The sequence below is a fragment of the Argopecten irradians genome, chromosome 5, assembly GCF_041381155.1.
Source record: "Argopecten irradians isolate NY chromosome 5, Ai_NY, whole genome shotgun sequence".
Classification (NCBI taxonomy): domain Eukaryota; kingdom Metazoa; phylum Mollusca; class Bivalvia; order Pectinida; family Pectinidae; genus Argopecten; species Argopecten irradians.
Genome location: NC_091138.1, coordinates 10,824,059 through 10,839,661, shown reverse-complemented (window position 1 = coordinate 10,839,661; position 15,603 = coordinate 10,824,059). Strand labels below are relative to the sequence as shown.

Below are 15,603 nucleotides of genomic sequence, written 5' to 3'. Positions count from 1 at the left end.
TAAACGTGGATTCATCAGATTTCCACACAAAACGAAATCAATATATCGTCTTGCTAGACTAGAACGGCTAAAGAAACATGTTTTTTAAAGCATTTATGACATCATCAGAGTAAAACAACATCGGGACAATAAACCATAATTCAAAATTAAAATCATGTAAAATTTGACATCGTTTAAATAGTCATAAAAAATTACAAAATTTCATTTTTGCCATCTGCTCAGCCTCAATCTCGTCAAGTTTGTTCTGCTGGTAGTCACCAACAAAATGTAGAATCCGTCTGAGACTGAGAAGTGCCAGGATGTTGGTGTTCTGGTCAAGTTCTACCTCGCACTCATAGTTCTTGACAGGAAGTACATGTGACCGGGGTAAACCCATCACCATGGCAACTTTTTCCACACTATCCTTTATTGCAGTACTGTAGAAAATTTTACTGACATCATTTGATATTTCCTCACAGATTTTGTCAATTTTAGTCATCAGCACAACCTGGGGTATTCCTGTGAAAGACATATAAAATTATTATGAGATCTAAAATAAATTGCGTGACGTACTTAATATCAGGATAAAGGTGGTGTTCAAGGCAATGTTAAAAATCTGCCCACAGCCCTATATCCTTGAAACTTTGCATTTTAAAGTATTACTAGTTGTCCCTTTAAAATGTCACTTCTGTTCCCTTTTGTGATTTTGAAAAGGCCCAAAGGACCTGAATTCTTCGTAGTCACAAACATGCCAAAGGAGGTTAGCTTTTATTAAAAATTCTACATTTTGTATTCATAAATCATTTGAGTAGATCGTATACTTTATATCTAAGTCATTTATTTTAGATGTTTAACTGAAAAATTTGTTTGCAATAATATTTTATACGAAAAATCAACACTTTTTGGAAAAAAACGAAAACGAAACTTTGCTTTTTGCCATCTTCACCCTGTTACTGGTTTTGTCTACAATTTTACTCCCAATCAAAAATATTCCCATGACATTTTCTGTTTAAGTGTAAATTAGTTTTAAAATTAGAATCCGGGAAAAACAGGTTTTGAGTGACTTAGAAATAGAGAGTGCGGTTAGCAACGGACCACTTCTTTGTTAGTATACAAAGTTATACATTTTCAGTTTATGATTCCAGAGTCCGATGTAAATGGAAATAAGTCTATAGTAATAATTTAAGATGCTAAATATCATGGTTACACGACTAACACCTTTGATTGATTGAAAATTAGATATTGTCAGATCTAAGTGAAAATTGGTATATATAGGGGTAAGAATTATGCTGAATAACCTGTAATCACTTTTTTAAAGATTGGTTGGCATGGAAACAAAATGGAGGTATCTGATTGGTTGAAAATAATTTCTTATAAGATATATGTGAAAATTGGAACATATGGGTTATAGGGTATGCCGAATGAGAAAGTAACAGTTTGAAATCCATTGTTGCTATAGTAACTATGGCAACAATATATTTAAAATTATTACTATCTTAATTTGTTCCGAAATAAAAATTCCTCTGACCGGTCAAAATTAAGATTGTAACCTTTGTGGTGCTGGTATTATTTCTTAATTATACATATTTTGCTGACGAAAATATAATGCTTTCCAATAATTATTTGATTTCTGATATTAAAAAAAACTATTTGTTTCACCCAAGAGCATATCTAGTTGTTAAACCTTTTGTAATCTTGTGGAAAATGCAAGAATAAAACTGCAATAATTCTAGAGTACATGCACATATTTTAGTTTACAAAAAAAATGTATCACTAACTGTTGTTTCATTAGGGTGTCTATAATCAATTTTAAATTTATGGTCATCTAGGGCAAATATTGATTTTTGAGAAATGTGAGATGAAATCCTATTTTCGCGGATTTAAATCTTTTTGAAAAAGTATCAGTTAAAAAATTATACCTATAGCATGTTTTTAAAATGGTTTAAAAGTATGGAGAAAATCGATAACATGCCAAATATTTCGAGCATACCCAATATCCTCAATTCTCATCCTGACAAAAAAAATGTTTTTGTGCTTGAAAATCAATTTGTCGTAAAAATAATTCGTAAATATCATTATAAATGAATATAAATTAACGAAAATAATTAAAAAATTAAAAACTAGAAATATGTCTGTTAGACATTAAGTGCTCCCTAAATACTTCCTAAACTTAATTTCCGCTATGAAATCATCCGCCGCAACAGGTGCACTTTCGCTCATTATCTTTGGGACTATTGCAAGGAGATGGTTTACGCCCTTGGTGCATTGAAATAAAACTTTCCTTTACTTCATCAGAACTTTAAATGTGAATTTACTTTGAAGTTCTTTGTTACATAATAGTGTGTTTATTATCATATTGGTATCGATGCGATAACCTTGTTTCATTGTTCAAAATAGTCGTCCGTTAGAACACCGTCCAGTCTCTGTGCAGGTGGTGACTTTCCTGTGTCATGCTTGAACGCCTTTCTGGGGTACATTAGATCTAGAACTCATACACTCAGACTGATATTTTATAATGTGTTTTTTTATTCTGTTTCCTCTCACGCAAAGCTGTGTAATTTTATAGATATTAATTAGCACTGCAGCAAATGCGGTGTATGGTCAAAGGGTTTAGTAAGCGATAGTGCAACGTACACTTAAGACCTAGGATGATGTGAAATAAATTAAATATGTGGCCGGTACTAAAAGTTATCCGTTTCGTCACTTTCTTTTATTGACTATATAAACCTGAATTGCATTGTATTGTTCCGGAAGTTTCCAAAGTCGATCAGATGCTTAGAATATCGTGACCGATGCTAGAGTTTGTATGATACACCGCTTGAAGTTTACACAAAACAAATGCGTTTAGCACTGTGAAATGTCACTGTTGTTTATTTGTAGTAGATGATCGCTGATAAGTATGTTTATTAAAGTTTGGTGTCACAAAATCATGGCGAAATCTATTAAACGCTGTAAGACACTGTCTTCCGGTATCGCGCACAGGGACCTGGCACGATTTTAAAAAAAACTAACAGTATATATATATATCTATATATAGTATCAAGGGTATGAACTCTGCGGTCGAGAAAAACGGACCTATTTTCTTAAAACTGTGATTATTTTAATAATTGGGTTCTATACAACATCGACGGATATCTTACCTAAAGATACCTTAAAGACCTTAATTTATCTTTCCATTGAGTGCTTGATGAACAAAATCGGTCATGTATTGACGAAGTTATGGCTTGATGAATCGGGAAATTTACAAAAAATATGCTAGGTAGACATTTCCCTGTCCGGTCGAAATGTCGTCTCAACTCTAATGGGCACCTCAAGAACCAAGCCAAAATCACATATTCTACGCTTGTGGTGGTAAACAGTACCCATAACTGTGTTCATCCACAATCTCCTTTGGAGGTGTCATGACTCGTACTTTGTAGAAACTCCATTTAAACATCGTGTAGCTCACTTACTTTACCGTCACCGCCATGTTCATTTGTTCTTCGGAACGCTTCTCGAGTTTACACACAAGCACAATCTTTTCATAATTTGAATAATGTAGTCACGATACATGTATGTAAAGTCAAGAAGGGTTCCAAGAGAAAAATGAACATGGCGGTGACGGTTAAAGTAAGTGTATTTATTAAAATAATCACGGTTTTAAAAAATAGGTCCGTTTTCCCGACCGCCGAGTTCATACCCTTGATACTATAATATATATATATATATGTATACTAATGGTTAAAAAAATTTGTGCCAGGTCCCTGTGGTATCGCGTGTGCGGTTTGAATCTGCGCATAGCGGATGTACACAGACTCTACACCCGACAAGTGAAATAATTGTACGAGTACACTCTCACTAAAAATATGTTCAAAGGATGGATTCGACGGGTCCCCTTACCACTTACCCAATGCAATATGAGAAAACATCATTTTAGGCCCTTTATGCCTTTTAAAAACATACCAATCTGATTAAAATAAAGATCCTTACAGCCACGTCATTCAATACAGAATCTGACAACATCTTATTAGGGGTCATATTTGGATTACCTTTTACCACATGTACTTCAGATCTAATATATGTTCTACACATTGCTTCATCAATCGATAGCGCCATTTTGTCCCAGTATTCATATACAATTTAGCTTTGTTGTACTCTTTGGGCGAGATGACTTCGTAGGCGAAAATAACTCTGAGCATTTTCAAACTATTTCGTTCCCAGTCAAGATTCTGGCAGTGCCAATTTGATTGGCCATTTCCAAAGGTCATCTGGACGTGACACTTAATGGAATGTTGTCAGATCCTCATATCAACGTAGTGATAATAAGGATCTGTATTTCAGATTGAAAACACACAAAATAAATAAAAAAACAAAACATAAAAAGTAGTTATGTACCTAGACCTCATTGCAAAAAAAAAAAAATCAAAAAAAATCGGCGCGTTCGCGGATTTTGCAATCCCACCCTTGACAAAGTTTGATTATTCGATAATTATCAGCCGTACTGAACGAAGGCATCTTCGTCAAAAGATTATCATACCGCACTCCGTTATAAACAAACTAACAACAGTAAAACGAGGTAATTGCTATACTGTTCAGGTGATACTGATACACTCACGCATATTAGCTAAAGGCTCTCTAATAAATGTCTCCATCTTGTAACGTTTGTTATCAACAGTTATGGATATTGGATCGACAGAAATAAGATTCCCAGATCACCTAAAATATCTATGTTATCTGATTAGACCAATACGTATCGTTGAATTATTGTCATGTAATCGGAACTAAAAAGATAAAGTTTGTAACTTTAGTACTAGATATTACCTCGTGATCAACCCGTCGTCCTCATCAGAACATGTATTATTATTTTAAGATTACAACACAACGATATCTCATTGACAAATCACAACGTTACCTTTTTCATTCATTCGCATCTGCATATTTTTGATCATTTCTAAAACTTTCTCCGGAACGATATCCACAGTAAATATTGTGAAAACCACATATATCTGTCTTCAGTTGTCTTGGTCCGCCTGGTATAATTCATTAATTTTTTGTGTTACAATCGGCATTCAATAAGAAAGTGTTTTCATTTTAATGCAATCTATTTTAGCATTATACATCTGTAGTTCTAGCTGTAGACTGATACATATTTCCTTTATTATTGGATTCTTTGTCAGATAAAATACCAATTTTAAATAAATGCTTGTCTTACTGGGTTTTTTTGTTTGTTTGTTTGTTTGTTTTTTTTTTTTTTTTTTTTTTTTTTTAAGTTAATATGTCATTCGCGATGTTGGAAGCAGGATATTATAGCCCATTTACATTGTGCGATACCTATCCTGCACACTTCCGCTTCTTTATTTCAAACGCAGAAATAATTGCAGATTTTCAAAACAAAGTATTATACATTCAGACATTGATTTCAAGCTCATCGTACAATTACGCTCCCTATTAAAACAATAACTAAAATGAATTTACGAGTCCTATAAATAGCATCGCGTTCGTGCTCAAAAGGGCAAGTTTTTATCAGATCAATCACAATCAGCTGTTATTGTAGCTTAGACTGGGGAGGTATTGATGTCGTGACGTCATAGTAAGATTTCGGAGATATATGGCATGAGTTTGAACATCACGTCTGATCCGGATTATAGACTGGATTTCCTGTCAAAGTTTCTCAACTTTCCGCATTTTGTTCGGAAAAATACATCTCGGTTCTTCAATGACATGGTGATTTGTGTACAAAACTGAACGGGTATTCACAGAAGTACAGATGTTTAGTATCGGATGTTCAAACGTGAAACTGGCTTTAGAGGCAGAGGATTGGGGATTCCTGGTAATCGAACACTATCATCTACTTTAAATAAAGTTGTTTTGCTGATTGTTCCCTACAAAATGCCAAAACTGTTCATCTGGCTGCCAACTTAAACTAAACTAGATGTTTCGAGTCTAAAATGAACCCAAAGATTTGTTGATGTGATTGACCAAACATAGCTCTCTTGGTAATCTTCCTGACAACATTGCAGCCCTAACCAGTCTTAGTGATTATGAGCGCAGTCTTACGGAGAAAATTGATACTAAGGCAGGTAATCCAGTGTATTTCTATTAGTTAAACGTCTTATTAATAGCCATGGTCATGTAAGGACGTACCAGGTTTGGTGGTGGAAGAAAAATCACCGACCAGCGGTCAGTACATGGCAACTGCCCCACATGGGATTCGGACCTGTACCCAGAGGTGGAGGACTTGTGGTAAAATATCAGGACATCTTAAACACTCAGAACCCCCAAATCTATAGATTAATAAAAGCACATAAATAATTGTGTTATGATCATGTCAAATTCACAAGAGTTACCATCATCAGTATGCATTTAATATATTCGCACAATCAGGTCAATGCTCTAGATGCGATTCAATTTGTTACTGTAAATAGTACTACAGTCAAAATACTCCACTATTTACACATTTTATTTAAATTATTCTATTATATATCGGATGATATTTGCTTTAGAGATAAGCAAACTTAATACAGGATTACTCGATAAAAAATCTTTATTTTTATATGTCTTATTTTTACAATAAAATGTGATAATAGACAAAAGGAAAAAATAATAAAAACACGATATTAGATGTTCGTAATATGAAACACTTAATAACCAAGCAGCGAAAACATATTATCAAAAGGTACACCTGTACTATTATTTCTACTAAGCGGGAAAGCTATATGCTGATGATCAGGAAATCAAAGGAGCCTACAGAGCCTGTATTTAGTCGAATCATAAAACAACCAGGTATACAGGGAAATATTACATGTTGTAAGATATTTTCATTAAGAAATATTATTCGACAAGTTTCTCTCACAAGGAGATGAAGGAACAAGGAATGCATGCCAAGTGATGTGTTAATGAAGTGTTATGTAAACAGTTAGTGAACCACAAAATAAAAACCGTATCGTCTTAACCTTCTCACGACATCATAGGTTTACGTTAAAATTAGGAACTTAAGATATCTCTGACTGTACCATCAACAGGCACAACGAAAATTCGAATTAAAAATGTTTTCTGACAATAAAATCAATTTTACACTTGGGAACGTCATCAGAAGCTCTCACAATGTTTGACTCCGTATCACCTATTTATAAACTGTAAGTAATAAGAAATTGCTTTTATAACACTTACACATATAGTATTAACTACGTAGTATTATCAGTTCAGATGCGATATCACGATATCAGACAAACTTTAGTCGTGGAATTACTTGACTGATCCAACTCCGACCTATCTACATATAACTGTATATATATATATCAGAATACATGAACAGTCCAAGGATGTAACAGAATTCCCAGAGAACGTAATGCTTATCCAATTTTAGCGTCTCAATATGGATGTCACTAGCCATATGCTCTAAATGATGTTATCAAAGGATAGAGTTGATCAGACATTAAGCTCACGTCATAGAGTGAAACACAGTATTTCCAAATGATATTCCCAAAATTTATAATCTTAAATATTTGATTTCCTTTTTTGAATGGAACATTTTCAGTATGGAGACATGTCGATGAAAGTCAAACATAACAGCTAACATAACTTTTGTTATATAAATTCATCTTATAGTTGTTTGTTTGTTTGTTTGTTTGTTTGATTAATTAACGTCCTATTAACAGCTATGGTCATGTAAGGACGGCATCCCATGTATGCGGTGTGTTTGCGTGTATGTTGTGCGAGGTGCGTGTTTTGGGAGACTGCGGTATATTCATGTTGTGTCTTCTTGTATAGTGGAACTATTTTCCTTTTTATAGTGCTATATTACTGAATACACATTAACACACACAACTTGCCTCCGAATTTGGAGATGTATTGCTGTAATTTTCGAAGGTTTAAACAATAACTATTAAAAACAGCCGTCTCCATAATAAAATAACCATTATATCACGTGGAATAACCTGGATTCTTCATTATGATATGGTAATTAGTTATCTCTCTCAAAACAAATTTCACTATCAAAAGAGTAAAATAGACTAAACTTAAAGTTGAACGTTTATGAATATGATGTAATACATCCTTGTGATAGTCACGGTACTTATTCACTAATTCTCGATTTGACTTTGCTTGTTGATTCATTTTCAGCCTCAACTTCGTCTAACTTGTTGTAGAGGAAATCGTCAACAAAGTTGAGGAGTCTGCTAAGGCTTTTCAGTGACAAAATGTTAATATTTTGATCTAAATCAGCCTCGCGGTGGTAGTTCTTTACTGGGAATACTTGTGTTTGGGGAATACCCATCATCATGGACACCCTCTCGACACACTCTTTTACTGCTGCACTGTAGAAAACCTTGCTGACGTCGTCAGATGTTGCTTCACATATCCTATCAATGTTGGTGAGCAGGACAGCCTGAGGTATTCCTTTTAACAAAACTTCCTCCATTTTATACGATTAAGAAACACATCAGTGTAAGCGACATGCACATGGTAACTTCCCTCTAATCCCAATTTAGAATTTATCCTTCTTCTTCTATTACTAGCATTCACCGAACTTTTCAAATTATATTGACACGCCTAAACAAAACCGTGTATGCTCATGGGATATGAAAATTATCTAAACAAATTTCTAAATACGAAGTATTACCTCTTTGGTTTATTCGTGTCTGCATGGCTTTGATCCGCTCCACTACTTTCACGGGAATGACGTCCACAGTACTAGCGTCCAGGACAAATGCTACACAGTGCATCTGATCAGCGAGGGTAGGTATCTTTACGAATCCAATGGTGTCGGTCGTTAGAGGAACGCTAGGATTGAACTGAAATTAAAGATTTTGCTAAAATAAATTCCAACAAATTCACATACTCTGTTTCACCACTTGTAGAACATGATAAAACAATGGTGTTAAATATTCACAGGGTTTAGAGTTTAATTTCCAAATATATGAGGTTCCAACGCATTATGTGTACTTGTGCAGGTAGGTTAACCTGGTCTCAATTATCCCATAATATTCTCCTGGACATTTTTTTTTGACACCGGTCCACATTTAAGGTATATTGAAACTCAAACAAAAGCGTGATAGACGAACGGCCGAACCGTTTGTGGACGTTTGCTTAATTCAAAATACCATTCCCAATGATCTAGGTGGAAATAGAATATACCTAAATAAATTCGCTTAGACAATATATGCTGCTGTTCCATTATTGGTTTTTTCAATAATTTGAAAACAGATGTATCCCTTTACAATTTCAAGAATTAGATAAGCTAACTAAATACATTTTACATTTTTGAGTTGTCATATCAGATGGAATCCCGCGTGTTAGTGGACAAATCTCATTGTCTGCAAACGAATTGTACTTCTGCATATTTGCTGGGTTGTATACAGTATTAAGTAAATGACTGAATTTAAAAGTTATAAAGCTATTTCTTATACAAGTAATTAACTGATAACTAATGCTTAGCTACCCTTTCCATTTTATATGTAATGACAATCCACAATGTACTCATCATTATTGTTTAGTATAGAAGCCATCATCTAAACCACACGAAACGTTCCTTAGTTTTACCAATCCGATAAACTATATCTGTCCAATGCTTTTGGTGCTATGAAACGTGGCATATCCGTAAGACGGCGTAACCATAGGCTTTTTCGCCACTGATGTGCGACTTGCACACAGTATGTAATACTCGACGAGGATAATATATCTCGATATAACAGCTCGTTATTGTTGAACATGAGCCGTCTTAATAACGACTTGCAGTACTGAAGGGAGGTAACTCCGTTGACCATACGACAATATGTAACACGTTATATTGGTCAGGATTATTTAAGGTTGGATGGTGGAGGAGAAACGGAGTACCTGGAAAAACCACCGACCAGCAGTCAGTACCTGACAACTGTCCTACATGGGATTGAAACTCTCGACCCAGAGGTGTATGTATAGTGGTATTATGTCGGAAATCCTAATCGGCTAACGCTGCCTCTAATTGAGTAATTTAGTATGGGTTCAAAATAACCTTACAAATGTGGAATCAACACATTGTTCATTACTTACACAACACAGGTAATTATGGGGATAATATAATTATACTGTATTTGAAGATGGCTGGTTGGTTTAAACCACCCTTCTGAAATATAAGTTGTGTAATTCACGCTGTCATTGATTCTGTGTAAGTAGTAAAATGTAACCACAGGTCAAAGGCAACACATCACACACACCACAAATGCAAACATAATGGACATTCTATGTCATGAAGTGAAGTGTTTGTTCACCTTGTACTTTTCAGGCACATGTCCATCTAGCAAATAGCCTATTTCCTGATCTTCAAGACCTTCATCTTCTTCCAGTCCTCGAGTGTCACATAAACGAAAGTTGAGGGGTTTGCCAGCGTATCCGTCCCTAACTTGATACTTCCGGAACTGTGGTAAAATAAAATGAGATATTTTAGTCACTACACAATGCACTTATAGCATACTAAACTCTAAGTAAATGATATTTTTTTAACATAATGCAAAAAACATTCAAATGATTTTAATATAATTTACTCACAGAAGTTGTCAAACTTTTTTCGGCACTTCCTGCGTTTGCCTGGATACTGATTTGCCCTCTGAAGATAGAGTTGATGGTGTTGAAGTAGCTAGACTTGCCAGCCCCGACCTGTCCGACTAAGAGGATCATGGCTTGTTTCAAGTTCAGTCCCGATAGTGGTTTATATGAAGCAACCTTATCTTTCAACTGCTCTTCCAGCTAGAATTTTTAATAAACACATTCTCTCATTTCTAGAATATAAGCACTATAAGAACTGCACATGGACTAATAAAACGTGAAATTCTCATTTCTATTTTTAACTTTAATATGTAAGTTTCATGACAAAAATAAGTACATTAAGCATTGAATTTCTTTCAGATAGCTTTCATAGTCTGTATAAATGGGACAGAGGCGAACTGCATGAAGCCCTCTAACATTTGCGTCTATATTGAGGAAATAATTCGATAATGACTTCATAATAAGTAGATGGCAGTTCATAGGCTGATGGATGTCAACTGCGCTTGGTAAGGTCACGTACTGGGGCTGCAGCGGAAATGTAAATACAGATTTGTAAACATTTTAATATGCAGTGTTTGAAGTTATAATCAATTATATAAAGTTTGTTGTAGTTTACAGTTGAGTACCGGCGGTAATGATAATGATCAATATAACATTTATTGATAAATGTCAAATTAAATTGCGAAGACAGCATGTTAAATAAGTATAACTGCCACTGACGCAGAAGGTCGATGATATCTAGACAATAAAGTATTAGAAACACTCTAAGACTAACAGGGCATTTCTTCATAGTAACTAATAAAAGAAATATTGAGATTAGAATTAGAGCGTATATATGTTGATTTATGAATGGAATTAAATCTTAATTTAATTCATGTGATTTTCAAAATGAATGTTTACATTTAGTTAATGTTTTGCTTTCACGTGCTGTCTAAACCTGAAGTTTTATCTTAAGTGTATATCATACTGAAAACGATTTATTTCCTGGTAAATAGGTCAGCTTCATATCTGTTTTGTTAGAAATTATTTTAAATATACAATACCAACATGCATCAGCTAAATAGCGATAGTGTATTGTCATCTTTAACTTCGGTTATATCAATATTAAATAAATAAGTTATATGACTCAATACACAAATGACACGTTCGATTGCACGGATAATACCGCGCTAGAGGGAACCAGAGCGCCCGTATGAATCCCGCGCGAGCAGGTTGGTGATTCGTTTTCACACCCTTGTCAGGAATCCTAACCAGGCCGGCAAGGTCAAGGAGAACGGTTTAACAACAACACTTCCTGATATACATGCGTGCACTGAATACATAAAATTACCTTTGTACTCCAGTCGACATTCCGTAACCACGGTTTCTCCGCTATCTGCGTCTCCTTCCTGAGTGCTTCCTCTTCTCTCAGTTCCTCCATAGTTTTCGCTGCCAGTTCAGAGATCAAGAGAAGCAGAATAGAAAAATACATAATCATTACAAAACAATGGATAGATTGAATTAAACTCAGACAAGTAACCTGTAATTGTATCCCTACAGTCGGACAATACTATTAGAAAAGGGGTTTGTGTAGATAACGAAACAGGGATATTTCTTTTATTTCACAATTCTAGGTCGTTAATTATATCGTCTATTAACATCGTGATGATAACAAACAAGAGGCCCAGAGGGCCTGTATCGCCCACCTGGTTATTGTAATACCAAATAACGTTCTGAATACAGGATCATTGTTTCTAATTTCTGCTCCAGCTGACCAAATTTGGTTATATCCCATGCAGACATCTATGACTAGTAGCGATTTAAAGCATTTACCTCTATTTACCCTATTGGGCCCTGCCCCTCCTGTCCCCGGGGGCTCAGAGCCAAAATTTATACAAACTCTGTTCCCCTTCCCCCAATGATGTTTCTGGCCAAATTTGGTTACATTCCATACAGAACTCTATGACTAGTAGCGATTTAAAGGGAATTACCTCTATTTCTCCTATTGGGCCCCGCCCCTCCTGCCCCAGGGGGTCAGGGTCAAAATTTATACAAATTCTGTTCTTTTACCCAAAGAATGTTTCTGGCCAAATTTAGTTACATTCCATGCAGAACTCTACGACAAGTAGCGATTTAAAGCATTTACCTCTATTTCCCTTATTGGGCCCCGCCCCTCCTGCCCCCGGGGGCTCAGAGCCACAATTCATACATACTCTGTCTGTTTCCCTTCCCCCAATGATGTTTCTGGCCGAATTTGGTTGCATTCCATGCAGAACGCTATGACTAGTATCGATTTAAAAGGATTTAACTCTATTTCCCCTATGGGCCCCGCCCCTCCTGCCCCCGGTGGGTCAGAGCAAAAATTTATACAAATTCTGTTCACCTTACCTAAAGAATGTTTCTGGCCAAATTTGGTTACATTCCGTGCAGAACTCTATGACTAGTAGCGATTTAAAGGATTAGCCTCTATTTCCCCTATTGGGCATCGCCCCTCCTGCCCCCGGGGGGTCAGAGCAAAAATTTATACAAACTCTGTTTCCCTTCCTCCAATGATTTTATCTGGCCAAATTTGGTCACATTCCATGCAAAACTGTATGACTAGTAGCGATCTAAAGGAATTACCTCTATTTCCCCTATTGGGCCCCGTCCCTCCTGCCCCCGGGGGGAGAGGGTGGGGAGTTAGAGCCAAAATTTATACAAACTCTTCCCCCAATGATGTTTCTGGGCAAATTTTGTCACATTCCATGCAGAACTCTATGAATAGTAGCGTTTTAAAGGAAATGTTGATGGACGGACGGACGACTGATGGCGCGCCATAGCATAAGCTCACCGGCCCTGCAGTTCAGGTGAGCTAAAAACTGACTGAGTAAAGTTTTCAATTATAGATTAATACAGTTCGTTTATTTAGATCTATCCATATTATAACGACCTGTGTCCCATTTAACAAGTGTTTTCATTTAAGAAATTCGTGGTTTATGATTGATTAATGGCTGGGACAATTAGTACATACATATGGGTACTCAAAAGGGAATATCGTACTAAAAGGAAAGAAGATATATTTGATATAAACGTAACCTTCGAACAAATTAACGCAGACCAAATATACTACGACAGTGGATACTATAGATACACATGTATAGCATATTTATTGACAGAATATATTGATATGGTTTGTGTATATGCCTCAGATATCGTAGAGCCACAACGCTGGGGTCTAACGTGTTTTGGTATGCGGAGGTGTAATTACGTATGCGAAGCAAAATGGCGTCGAAAGCTCCACTTTCAAATGCAAGATATGATTACTGTCCTGATATTCTACACAGGGTCACATTATATAGTAAAATCCGACACTTGCCCAGCGTTGTACAACATTTTTTAACCAGAAAGATATTCTTGATAACGTGGTTTTTTTAAAAATTAATCATAAGAAGGTAAATATTTCAGCAAAATAAGTCAAACACAAATTCATCTATATCAGAAATGATAAGTAATCATAACTATACGTACCTCGATAGACCGTTCAGTGAAGCGGATTAAAGAGTGCCTGCAATACTGTCTGCTTTCTCGGTAATAAAACCGAAAGTATAACACGGAAATCCCGAGACTAAAATGTAAGTTGTCACATAAGATAGGAAACACCCACAGAGTTGTAGGATAACAGAGTTGTATACATGAAATGCCTATCCCGATATAGTTTTGTTATCAACCAATACAAGTATGAGGGACACATCTAGAGTTATCTCCTAGTAAAGAGTTCTTTCCATGGAGATAAGTGTAAATATATCCCGACACATAGGGGCATGATTATTTTTATGCCGAACATGACTAAAATAAAACAGTAGAATATTATATTCAACATTAATAAGGATATACGTAACTCAGAATTTAATCTGAAATATAATTTATTCAATGAAAACATGCATAATACAAGAAAATTTGAATATGAATAATTATTATGATGAAGACGGTCTGTAAAAAGTACTAGGGTATTTATACATAATCCCTTGATGCAATAACAATAAGTACATCACGTGACGAAATACTAGATTTGATTGACTGCACACATGGTGGGTACTATTTTCAAAAAATAGTACCCGGGGAAGCGGACACGATTGAAGTAGCGCGGAATTGAACGGAACTTATTGTTACATCACTAGTACATGAGGTGATTATAATGTTGCCCTTCGGTCAAGATGGCGGACAGGCTGTTGTATACGGAGAAGGAAGCAAATTCATGTATGTTGCTTTTTTTTTGCAGAAGATGGTTCACTATCTTCATGACACCAATTATTTTGATACATAGACTTTTTTTGGATAAATACAGCCTTCGGCTCGGGTAATATTCCATCCCCCGACAATACTATCCTCTCAAACAAGCCATACTAGATAACCTGTTGACAATACATGTGTAATATTTACTTTTTATCTATTTTTCTTCAAAACAAACACAATTTTATTTTCCCAGCACGTTTGGAGAGCTGCCAGGTTTGGGGGCCCTGGGGTCAGCCCGATCAAAACAGCCTCATACATCAGTCGGTCAATCGTACAACCTTTGCTCATCACTTTCAACTTACTAATATCATTTTAAGTACCCTTTCACACATTATATACACACGATTTATTATGGTGTTTAGTTTTATTTTACTTATTTTATTAACAATATAAACTTATTGTGTTTCATACATTGTAATATTTAAGAAGAAATAAAATATAACATATATAATACCGTATTCGATCCAATAAACGCCCATGTCCCTATAAGCGCCCCTCCCTCTTTTTGAGGCCTCAATTTCAATTGCCCATGCACAAATAAGGACCAAAACTACATAAAACGGTAGAAATTTGCAATAATTTTGACTTATTAGCACCTTTTCATTTTTATCAATTTTTAAGCGCCCTGGGCGCTTATTGGGTCGAATACGGTAACACATAAAATTTATACAATCGGAAAACTGTCACATCAGTACAAAGATTATAGAAAAATCAGAGTCAAGTGCGTTAAACAGTGAATATTCCTTATTTCTATTTAGGGAAGTGGTTTGATGAGTCGCTGTCAGATAACAACTCGATAAAGATGACCCTATTAGAGGCAATATCATGGATGAAAAACGGTGGATTGAAGCAGACCACCTGGAAAGTATAAAG

At 35.5% G+C, this 15,603-nt stretch overlaps 1 protein-coding gene across 2 annotated transcripts; it reads right to left on the bottom strand.

Moving 5' to 3' along the window:
• Window positions 1–157: 157 nt before the first annotated feature.
• On the bottom strand, window positions 158–15,570 carry LOC138322839 (interferon-induced protein 44-like). 2 transcript variants are annotated; one of them, XM_069266975.1, is made up of 6 exons: window positions 13,966–15,570; window positions 11,810–11,907; window positions 10,483–10,680; window positions 10,206–10,352; window positions 8,579–8,750; window positions 158–498 (listed from the first exon to the last, which is right to left on the bottom strand). In XM_069266975.1, the coding sequence occupies exons 2-6, from the start codon at window positions 11,897–11,899 to the stop codon at window positions 182–184; spliced, it is 924 nt and encodes a 307-aa protein (XP_069123076.1). In that variant the 5' UTR covers window positions 11,900–11,907; window positions 13,966–15,570; the 3' UTR covers window positions 158–181. The 2 variants fall into 2 exon arrangements, with proteins under 2 accessions (XP_069123076.1, XP_069123075.1); XM_069266974.1 differs by lacking the exon at window positions 158–498 and adding an exon at window positions 6,485–8,355.
• Window positions 15,571–15,603: the final 33 nt, after the last annotated feature.